The following is an 11,717-nucleotide window of genomic DNA, read 5'->3' as shown; positions in this document are numbered from 1 at the left end:
GTATCAGGGAACCAAGCAGAGTCTTGAGAATTATTCACTTGCAAAGCAGCCAAAGCTTGTGGTATCTCGGTAGATTGATAGTTGTTATCAAATTGTCCCCAGCATTTAGAGCTCCATGACCAAATTTATTGCAGATCTGACATCTAATCTGAGATCGAGACTCATTTCCTCTAAATCCTTGTTGTTGTTGCTGTGTTTGATCCTTTGCAATAACAAGTCTATTTTCTTTTCCTTCACTCAGATTCGACCTGGTGTTTTGAACAAAACCTCTGCCCTGAGAAGAGAAATAATTCCTTCTTCCGCACTGAAACAAACTTGATCCATGCCCCCTATTGTTTCTATTGTCTTGATTGAAGTTTTTTTTCTCCAAGAATGCAAGATGAGGATTTAAAGTGTCTGAGGAGTAGCCTCAATTGCGCAGCTTATGACTTTGGAGAAGAGGTATCAAGTCAGCATAGCAAGGTACAGGTGGTTTCAGCATTGTAGTAGCAAAATTTTCGTAAGCAGATCCAAGATTGGTTGGAAGCAAGAAGACTTTGCGCTGATCCGGAACATGTTTTCCAATTGAGCTGAGTTGATCGCAGAGTTTCTTGAAATCGATCAGGTATGAAGATAAAGATATGAAATCTTTTTTTTTTTTTTAAATGCAATCTTGATAGCAGTTCGAACTCGCGAGCTTCCGATGCTTGTGAAAAGGCATTAGACAAGGTATTCCAGGGCTCTGAGGCTGATCGAGCTCCCACAGCAAGTCCTAGAACTCCCTCTGATAGAGTTCCAGTGATCCAAGCTTTGATGAGTCGATCTGTCCGAATCCAAGACGCATAGTCTGGTTTCACAATCTTTGTTCCTTCTGCACTTTCAATCTCTTGATCAGGTGCTGAACACTTGCCATTTACAAAACCGATTAGATCTTGGCTCTCAATCAGCGACAACATCTGAGTTTCCCATAGGAGAAGTTGTCTTGTGTGAGCTTGATCGTTACAAAATTCCCTACATTCAAGGGACTCGGATATGGAAACATGAATGAAGAGCTTGAATTTGCTGCCGCCATCATCGCTTTCTTCTTCGTTCATGAGAAGTCGCCTCTTCTAGGGCTCTGATACTATGAAAACTTTTAGAGATGATGAACAGTTCTCTCACCCACCGTGAGGAACCCTATGATCAGATATTATATATATATATATATATATGCTCAAGTAGAGTTAGATTACAACCATGAAGAAACTAATAATTACACATACTGCCACTAACAATTATGTAATTCCCTTTACAGTGGACCTATGATGTAATGGATCACCTAATGGATGCTCCGATGGGTGCTCCAATGAGGCCTCTTGTCTAACAGCTCCGACATAGAAATCTGTGATCTGATATGTTATGACCCTATTCAAATTCTGAATTATTGCGTCAAACACTTTTTTGATAATTCATTCTCGTCTTACCTGTCAAATTTATGTTAGTGGGTGTTTGTGCCCAAGTCCCACTGGTCTGTCACTTTTATTTTATCTCATGTTATCCCTATAAATTAGCGAAAGGGAACCTTCTTCTTCTCAATCTTTTTTTTCTGGTATATTCTTTTTCTCAATCCAAGTGTATCATTTCCCAGTTTTACTATATATCATTAATTTAGTCTAGTGGTTACAGCTTCGATTTGAAGAATCGGCATCTAAGAAAAGAAGTTGTGAGATCGAATCTTATCGTGTGTATATATATATATGTGTGTGTGTGTGTGTGTGTGTGTGTGTGTAACGGTAGATGACCATTGATCCTATTAGCATGGTAGTACCTAGTTGGCTATTAACCAGTTGCACTCAATAGGATAATAGAAAAAAAAAAAAAATTTAATTTTCAATTCCGAACTCAAGCTCTCTAACTAACGATGTTTTTGCTGCCATGCGTATTACCATTGGCTAATGCAAGAACATGATTTGTATACTTGCAAAGTGATTACTAGTTAGACCTGCAACTGTGCAGACTATCAAAACCAATAGAAAGAGAATTCTTGCAGCTCCAATTCTTGCCGTCTCTTTTACTTTAAAAAAAAATCAAATGTTTTCTTTAGGTTATCCAGGGACCCATGTCTGTATTAGTTATAGACTGAGTAAGCTCTATGTATGTATTAATTATTACATTCCTTTTTTTAGCTGTAATGTGTTTTCTCTGAACCCTAATCCCTATGTCTTAAAAGTGCTTTTAAAGTGAGCTAAATATTGAATGGAGCATTAAATTTTTCCAATCCCTCCATACGGCTTGTAGCTATTCGTTATATATATATATATATATATATATTTTTTTTTTTCTTTTGGTAGAAAAACATTTATTCAATGGACCATGATTAGCACATAGTTTTGAATATCAATTTTTTTCAACCATGAAGTGGAATTTGGCCAAATTCTTTTATATGTCAATGACACGGCCGTTTGAGCTTAAAAGTTAGTAATCTTATTGATCTCCCTAGGAACATAGTGGAATATAAAAAATTAAAATACGGTGATAAGTGTAAAATGTCTTTGACAATCGATTGAATAAGTAGACGTACAAAGGAACCAGTGTTTGAGTGCGTGATAAATAAGAAATTAAGTCCTTACAATCCGATTCGACATTAGGTTGCTTGATGCAATCCAAGAAGAGTCCGGATGATCAAGCCCTCGTACGAGAACCTGATTTTGGGTTCTTATACATTTCCTTTGCCAACTCGTGGATTCCACCACAAACTATCAACCGGAAAACCTACGATATGGTTACCTCTCTCTCTCTCTCTCTCTCTCATTCGATTTTCAATAATTATCGTGTATGTTCGAGTTTTCCCCCAATTGGATGTTAAACATAGTATATTTCCCAATAATGGATTAGGTCTTTTGTACAAGAACCATTTTCGCATGGGACTGATCCATACAAATGAAATTCACCCAAAGAAAAATCTTATGATGGATTCCATCTATGTGGATCAGACCGTTTGAGAACCTAATCCACAGCCATATTTCCCTAGCACCTATGTGCCTCTTTCTCTCCTCTTCAAAATAAAATGGCATCGTAAGCTTCCATATATGATACCATTTTGGTGTATCTCATTGATGTATTCCTCTATGTTTCTTGCTCAAAAAACCCCTCTCTCTCTCTCAATTAAAAAAAATGGCAAAAGAATGCTACCCACTTGTTTACTCATTATGCCAGTGTATAGAACAATGAGAGGGACACACGAAGGCCTCTTCATCTCATAGGGTGGGAACAACCCAGTATTTTTCACACCCGCCTATGTCTAGGCGTAGACACTCGCAAGTGGTAATGTTCTCTTGCCCCGGTTCTGTTTCCCCAAGTGTTTGGGCATATGCAATACTATCGGGTAGCGTTCTTTTATATGTATATATATACACCTGACAAGTGATTGGACAATAAGGTTCATGAGGACAGATCCAGCACCTCTGTCGCGTAATAGAGGGCAGTGTAGATCCAACACCTTCATCTCCAATTGTCATCGGCTAAAATAGCATTTCTTGTCATGACATGGATGTGTGCACGGGATTTGCGCTGCCACCTCTATTATGCAACAGAGAAGCCCTGCCCCATGAAAACATAGTTTCAAGAATTGGGATTTAAACAGATGAATCAAAAGATCTGAATTAGAATCGGTGTATCTAATGCCAAATCTTGCAGATCCAAATCATTGGTGCCTGAATCGGAATTGGATCGACTGATTCCTAGCCATTTCTTCATATTCTAAGTTGGATCAAACCTATTTTGGATTTCAGGACGATTTACATAATGGGCAAAATGGAACCAAACACCCCCCCCCTCCCCCTTCCCTTCCCTTCCCTTCCCTTATGAAACTAGTTTTGGCCCAATAGTCTCATCGTAGCAAGGAAGACTCAAAATCAATGGCGCGTCCAATAGATTAATAAGGGTCTAGTGACTAGTCTTCTACCCAAAAGAAAAAATAAAAGGTAACTGGCAGGTCTTATTACTTTTCTAATAAAAAAGACTTATATGAAGGGAGAAAACAAGGGAAAAGTCTTTTATCAATGCCATGTCCAATGCTCTCATCCTGGCAAGGAAGTCCCAAAATCAATGTCGTGTCCAATAGTCCTAGCAAGGAAAACCCAAAATCAATGCCGTGTCCAACAGTCTCATGACTCTCATCCTGGGAAGGAAGACCCAACCCAAAATCGATGCCGTGTCCAACAGGTTAGTAAGGGTCTAGTGATTCAAAAAATAAAAGTTGAGGGTCAAGTCTTATTACTTTTCATTTTAGAAAAAAGACGATGCAGATAAGAAAAGATAAAAATTTATACAAAGAAAAAAAAAGTTTTTTTATCAATCCGTGTCCAACAATCTCATGACTCTCATTAAGGGTGTCAATCGGTCGGGTCGGGCTGGGCCAGGCCAATCTCAGTTGGGCTTGACCACTTGAAAGCCTTACACCGTGATCGTCCGTTTAAGTAAATAACTCTAGTATTGGGAGGCATGGTATGGTTTATAATCGGGTCAGTCGGTGTCGGATTTTAATTGACCTTCCTTAAACGGGCCTTAACTTGGCTATGAACCTATTTAAGTCTAAACGAGCTTTAAACGTGCCTACCCTAAAAAAAAATTCTGAAGTTGGTTGAATGCCATAAATATGTGAGGCAAATCTTTAATAAAAAAGAGAAATGATGAGATTATGGTTGTTCTTACAAAGAAAAAGATGAGATTATAACCTTTACAACTTACAAAATAAAGTTTAATTAAATCAAATCCTATTACAAAGCAAAGGATAAGAAAGCTTAATTTGTTTCTTACTAGTAGTGGTAAAAATAGAAATTTTATGTAGTATTAAAGTGGATCGGGTTGTGTCGAGCTATAACGAGTTGATTCCAACGGGCATATAAACATGTTGATTCGGTTGGGCACCCGACAAGCAAGCTACTTGCACCTTGAGCCCAACACATTTATTAAACGGACTAGTTCAGATTGAACCGTAATTATGTCAGACCCTATCAGGTCTATCAGTGTGGGCTCAGAATTGACACGCCTAACTCTCATCCTAGCAAGGAAGACCCAAAACCAATGCCGTGTCCAATACGCTAGTAAGGGTCTAGTGACCCTTTGTCTTCTACCAAAAAAAAAAAAATAAATAAAAGGTAAGGGTCAAGTCTTATTAGTTTTCTCATTAAAAAAACAAAAATAGATGATGAGGGACAAGATGAAGACTTTTTTCTTTTCTTTTTTTTTTTTTTTTTTTTTTTTTTTTTTTCTGGTAACCAAGATAAAGACCTGGTCTGGGCAATTAGAATCTATTAAGCATAGAGAGAAAGTGGATTTTTTTTTTTGGTTAAAAAAAATATGGATTTTAATTGTCCAGAAATAGGGCATAGGTGAACTTGATCCAGTCTCTTGATCGTATGGTTGTATTTGAACTACGATTGCCATAGGAAATTGAAGTCCTAATGAGACAGTACTGGTAAGTGCTATTGAAGTAGTGGGTTCGGGTTTCTCCTCCAATTAGCCCAACCGATAGAACTGATCTGTTTCTCCAATGGGTTTTGCTAACCCCAAGAAAATAATCTCACATGGGAGTAAGCACGGGAGGGAGTAAAAGATAAAAGAAACATATATAGTGGCCACACTCAGACACAAGGAGCATGAAATGACCCTTATTCCCTTCTGAGGACTTGGGTTATTGCTGCTCTATTTATACAATCAATCAGAATTGAGAGTGAATTGGTTGTTTGAAAAGGCCATCATGGGTGGTGTAGCTGTTTCTATTACATCTATAAATCAGTTTCTTCTTCTGCTTCTTTTGGGTTATCTATACCTTGAAACCACTGTTGCAGGTCTCTCTGTGAGATGCATAGAGGGAGAGAGACAGGCACTGATCGAGTTTAAAGCTGGTTTAACTGATACTTCAGGGCGGCTCTCTTCTTGGATCGGTGATGATTGCTGCACATGGAGAGGTGTGGGCTGCAACAATGTGACCGGTCATGTCATCAAACTCGACCTACGAAATCTACCGGTACTAATCAATGACTCCGTTCTTGAGTTTGATATGTATGGGAATGAAGAAACATACATAGATTGGGAAGCTACCAATAAGTATTCTTTGGGTGGAAAGATAAGTTCTTCATTGCTCAAATTGAAACACTTGAATTACTTGGACCTCAGCTTCAACAATTTTCAAGGAACCCATATTCCAGAATTCATTGGTTCACTTGAGAACTTGAGGTATCTCAATCTCTCTCTTGCATCATTCAGTGGAACAATTCCTACTCACCTTGGAAACTTGTCTAGATTGCAATATCTTGATCTCCATTCTTTAGGTTATTATGATCTAACCATCAACAATCTTCAATGGCTTTTTGGTCTTTCTTCTTTGAGGTACTTAGACATGAGTTTTGTGAGATTTACAGCTAAGTCTTCAAGTGACTGGATAAAACCTGTAACTATGCTTCCTTCTTTGTCAGAACTACACATGTCCAGCTGTCAACTTTCCAATATCCCTTCCTCTCTTCCATCTTCAAATTTTACATCTCTTTTAGTCCTTGAACTTTCCTACAACAACTTAAACTCCTCAATTCCTCCCTGGATTTTTAATATTAGCAGTCTTGCTGTTCTTGATCTCAGCTCGAATAATCTCAACGGTCCTATTCCTCCCTGGCTTTTTAATATTAGCAGTCTTACTGTTCTTGATCTCAGCTCGAATAATCTCAACGGCATTATTCCAGATATTTTTGCCAACACTAGTTCTCTTCAAAACCTTGACATATCGGCTACAGGCATTGGAGGCAGGATACCAAGAACTTTGGGTATTCTTTGTAAGTTGAAAAGGTTAGATCTATCGGAGTGCAACAATATTAATGGCGAAATCACAGAATTTGTGAACATTTTGTCTATGTGCAATTCTAATAGCTTGGAGGCACTAAATTTATGGAGGACTGGAGTTTCAGGTCTGAATCCATCATCTATTGGAAACTTGTCGTCATTGATATATTTGCATCTCTCATCAACTCATCTTTCAGGTAAACTTTCACCTTTTCTTGGAATAACCTTGTCGGGTCTCTCTAGCTCTTTTTTTCCTTTTTCTTTTTTCCCCCTCCTCCTTTTTGGGGTGCTAGAACCTCTCTTAGTTGAAACTTCTATATATTTCAGGTCCAATTCCGGCATCTATCGGAAACTTAACATCCCTGAGATCATTATACCTCTTTGAAATTCAAATCACAGGACCCATTCCGATGTCCATTGGACGATTGTCATCCTTAAGAGTTTTGGTCCTTTCCTACAATAATCAAATGGATGCATCCATTCCTGAATCTATTGGAGAACTTTCAGAGTTGGTAGTATTGAGATTATCTGAGAGTTCTTGGAGGGGTGTTATTTCAGAAAATCATTTTAAGAATGTCAAAAGTTTGAAAGTGTTAGACATCCAATTAGAAACTCCAAACAAGCCATTGGTTTTTGAAGTGAGTAGGGACTGGGTGCCAAATTTTCGTCTGGAGGAACTCAGTATGTCTAACATCCAAATGGGCCCTAAATTTCCTTCATGGCTTGCAACTCAGAATGACCTCTCCACTTTAATTCTCAGAAATGTAGGGATTTCAGACACCATACCAAATAGCTTTTGGAATTTATGTGCTCGGCAGAGGTTAAGTAATTTGGAACTCTCTCAAAATCAAATAAGAGGGAGGGTACCAAATACTTTGGAATTTTTCAGCGCAGATGTTGTAGATTTGAGTTTCAATCAGATAGAGGGTGCTTTCCCTCTTTGGTCTAATGTCTCTTATCTATATCTTGGGAAAAATTTATTCACGGGACAGATTCCTCAGAACATTGGTGAAGTTTTAAGGTCTGGAGTAACTTCATTAGATTTTTCTGGGAATTTTTTAAATGGGAGCATCCCTTCTTCTATATGTGAACTAAGGAGCTTGAGGTCTCTTACTCTTTCAAATAACAGTTTATGGGGAGAACTTCCTGCTTGTTGGAAGGACATGAAGGGCTTGCGATTTTTAGATTTTGGAAACAACAATCTGTCAGGCAAGATTCCTCAATCAATAGGTTCTTTGTCTTCACTGCTATTTCTAATACTTAGCAACAACTTTTTTCGTGGGGAGCTTCCATCATCATTGCAAAAATGCACAAAGTTAGTGAGTCTTGACCTTGGCAAAAATAACTTCTCTGGTATCATACCAACATGGATAGGAGAAAGTGTATCAAATTTGAATATTATCAACCTCCGTTCCAACTTTTTTACTGGAAAAATTTCTTCACAAGTATGCAACCTTCCTATGCTTCACTTATTGGACCTCTCACACAATAATCTGTCAGGATCCATCCCACAATGTTTGGGCAACTTGAGTGCTCTAACATCAAGTGGTATAGAGAACATTACTTCAGGTAATGGCGAGCACATGACGGTAGTTACAAAAGGAAGAGAACTTCAATACAGCAACACTCTTGGCTTAGTGAAGAGCATTGATCTTTCAAACAATCATCTATCAGGAAAAATTCCAGATGGGATAACAAGACTAGTGGAATTGGGTACCTTGAACTTATCAATGAATCATTTGATAGGAAAGATCCCAGAGAAAATAGGGGATTTGCGAAATTTGGAAACCTTTGACCTCTCTGTAAACCAACTTTCTGGTCACATTCCTCCAAGCATATCTTCTTTAACTTTCTTGAGCCACTTGAACCTATCGTATAACAATTTATCTGGGAAAATTCCATCAAGCAACCAGCTCCAGACTATCAGTGATGCATCCATCTATACTGGAAACTCTGGACTTTGTGGGTTGCCCCTCGCTAATAATTGTCCAGGCGAGGACAAAATTCCACCTCCAGCACATGCCAAAGTTGATAGAAAAAATGAAGATGAAGAAGATGGAGAAGGGATGGATATGCTATGGTTTTACATTGGAATCATTATGGGCTTCATTGTGGGATATTTGGGTGTTTGGGGCATATTATTTTTCAAGAAATCTTGGAGGATTGCCTACTTTCGGTTTTGGTCATGTGAATGAAGAGCATTTGCAAAGGAAGTTCGAGCTAAGAGGAAACAAAACTTCACCGGCCTAAAGAAATTGATCTACGTCATCTCAATTTCCTATCTTATCATAAGACAATAAAAGGTATGTGTGATCCTTTAATGTGTGTACTTCCTATTAGATGCATAAGAGATTTTTTTCTTCTTTTTTTTTTGTTTTTATTCTATTATTTTATTTTCCTCATCATGGGAATGTATCTAAGGTTGGCATATCTGCATAAAGATTAGAATACATTAGCTTATGTTGTAAGTTTTAATTTTGGATCAAATAAAATTGGGGTGGTATAACTTCCTTTACACAAATATTTTTATTTTATTTATTGTGGAAAACTTACTTTTCACAATTACATCCAGTTAAACTAATTTGTGTTTACTGAAAATGCATTGTGTGATATAAGGTGGGATACAGGTTTAATATTAGGACACCAAATTTGAGACATTATCATTACATAGTATTTTCTATTCTCATTTAACCATTCAGATATGTCCAGTTAGCACATTCAAGGTTTGAGGAATCAGTTCAAATTGGTCTGGGTTGATATCGGTCCACATCAATCCTATTTCATGGCTGATACTATATTGGTGGATCAATAGAGATGAAGAGTAACAAGGTAAAAATCATTTTTTTCAGTGAAAATCAAGGGTATAGAGAGAGGTGATTCCAATATCTTAAACCATGAGCACATTGCTTGATAAAAATCAAGGTACATGTATTGCACTCTTTTTTTTTTTTTTTTTTTTGTTGTTAGGTTGCAAACATCTTAATAGTGCATTATTTGCAGACTTTTTATTCTTTTCTACATATTTAAGATATTTGATGCACTAAAGTCTTGATGCATAATTGATAAAGATGATGTAACGGATCAAATAAGGATTTAGATCATCCCCAGTCAGGGGTGGCTAGAAAGAGAGAGATCAGCGACACCAAATATATAGGAGAGAGAGTGACACCCCCTCCCCCGTGGGGGTGGCCTGAGAATATATAAATACATCAAATAGTACGTAGATCACTTCGAGCGACAAGCCACCCATTCCCAGCAATTTATTAGGCCCTTGCAAACTTTAGGCAGTCAAGAAGGGTGGTCCATGCATTTATTTGCTATACTGATCCAAGTTCTTTTCTTTCTAGTTTTTTGTTGGGCAGACAAATAATATAATTGACGGGCTGAGGAGTCCAAGTTAGGTTAAGGGGGCATGATAATTTATTGGGTCTAGTGACTAGAATCCATATTCGCCCCAGCTCATTAAATAATTGAGCTATCTATATGAGCCCAATACTTGAAAATATGCTAATATATACGGTCGGGTTCAGAAAATATGTTAATTTATTTGTTTTAATGTAAATGCAAAAAATTTATTGAAAAATAAGAAAATTTTACAAAAGCAAACTTATATAGCATAAATATTAAATAATTAGAAATTTGGCTACAATTCAGTTTTATTTCGATTTTTCAGAAAACAAAATAAGTTTCAAGATCATATAAATAGATCTTAAAATATGGATAAAATATGACTCATTGAAAAATGTGGTTAAATTTTTGTTATATGTACATTTTTACTTTTTGTTAAAATGAATTGAAGTGAGTCATAATAAAATTATTTAAATAAATATAGGGAAAATTTCTATCAATCTCTTGATGGTAACAATACATTCTATTTATAACTCCCCCATTAGTCCACCTCTTTTTTGATAGTTAGTTAGGCCCTAAGGAGAGTTGAACTCATGACCTCTAACTCTCCCACACCCGAAGTGAAATCTTATGTCTTTCTTTTCCCCTATTTTTTAAATGACCAAATTACCCCTCCTATTAAACGATTCATCACTTGTGAGCTTCCATCATCCTCTTATTAATTTTTGAGAGGATTTCTTTTTTATACTTACTTTATATTTATTCAGACTTCCACACTTTCACATCTGGCTCCCCTAAAAAAAAAAAAAAAACTTCTACCTCTCCTTCTCCCTCGGTATTTTAAAATATCCAAATTACCTCTTTACTTCTACCGTTTAGTAACGAGGTTATTTAAGGGTCTCTTTGGTATGATTTATATTTGTATTTATTTAACTAATTTTTATTTTCACAGTGGTTTGGTATCATTTCTGATACTTATTTCTATTTATTATAAATTGAAATAAATTAAAAATCACACACAACTATTTGTGATTTGTGGCCACGAATCATTTATTTTGATTTGTGCGCTACTTTTTAGTGATTACGTGTTCTAATTGCTTCAAAAGTAAGGGTAAATAGGTAATTCCAATCATTTTTAGGTTTTTCAAAACAAAATCTCTCTCTCTCTCTCTCTCTCTCTCTCTCTCTCAATCAATTTGCTCATTCTGGTTTCAGGGTTCAAAGAAGTATCATCTCAGTAATTCCTCCATTCTGGGAATGTGACTGATCTCACATGGTTGAAATTGATTGATCAAGGAACTAAACTCATAGAAGATTGCGAGAGATCTTCAGCAGGGGAACTTCCTTTGCTATTAAACCAAGCACAAGTGGTTGCGATCCAAGAGAATTTGCAATTTTGTGGGCCTGCGGCCGTTCTCAAAGCTAGAAAATAACCCAACTTTAACAATCACCATGAATTGGCGTTGATGGGAAGATGTGATCTGAATCAGCTGCATCTAAACTTCCCTTGCTCTTTCTGATTTCTAATAATTGCAGATACCTCCATGGCTTTGGATGTTATTTGAAAAGGAATG

At 36.9% G+C, this 11,717-nt stretch overlaps 1 protein-coding gene across 2 annotated transcripts; it reads left to right on the top strand.

Moving 5' to 3' along the window:
* Nucleotides 1–5,676: 5,676 nt before the first annotated feature.
* LOC122081653 (receptor-like protein EIX2) lies at nt 5,677–11,717 on the top strand. 2 transcript variants are annotated; one of them, XR_006141154.1, is made up of 3 exons: nt 5,677–6,992; nt 7,123–9,098; nt 11,359–11,717. XR_006141154.1 is itself a non-coding variant. In XM_042648844.1 (2 exons), exons 1-2 carry the CDS (start codon nt 5,720–5,722, stop codon nt 8,988–8,990), a joined length of 3,141 nt encoding a protein of 1,046 aa, XP_042504778.1. In that variant the 5' UTR covers nt 5,677–5,719; the 3' UTR covers nt 8,991–9,304. The 2 variants fall into 2 exon arrangements, 1 of the variants encoding a protein (XP_042504778.1); XM_042648844.1 differs by lacking the exon at nt 11,359–11,717 and having other exon boundaries at nt 7,123–9,304.

Source organism: Macadamia integrifolia, chromosome 6 (genome assembly GCF_013358625.1).
Source record: "Macadamia integrifolia cultivar HAES 741 chromosome 6, SCU_Mint_v3, whole genome shotgun sequence".
NCBI classification, from domain to species: domain Eukaryota; kingdom Viridiplantae; phylum Streptophyta; class Magnoliopsida; order Proteales; family Proteaceae; genus Macadamia; species Macadamia integrifolia.
This window is presented reverse-complemented; position numbering and strand designations above follow the sequence as displayed.

What these genes read in the sequence shown, in the direction of transcription:
- LOC122081653 (XM_042648844.1), top strand. Translation starts at nt 5,720, where the DNA reads ATGGGTGGTGTAGCTGTTTCTATTACATCTATAAATCAGTTTCTTCTT. An exon ending in CTCATCAACTCATCTTTCAG is followed by an intron (nt 6,993 to 7,122) that starts GTAAACTTTCAC and finishes TATATATTTCAG; the next exon opens with GTCCAATTCCGGCATCTATC.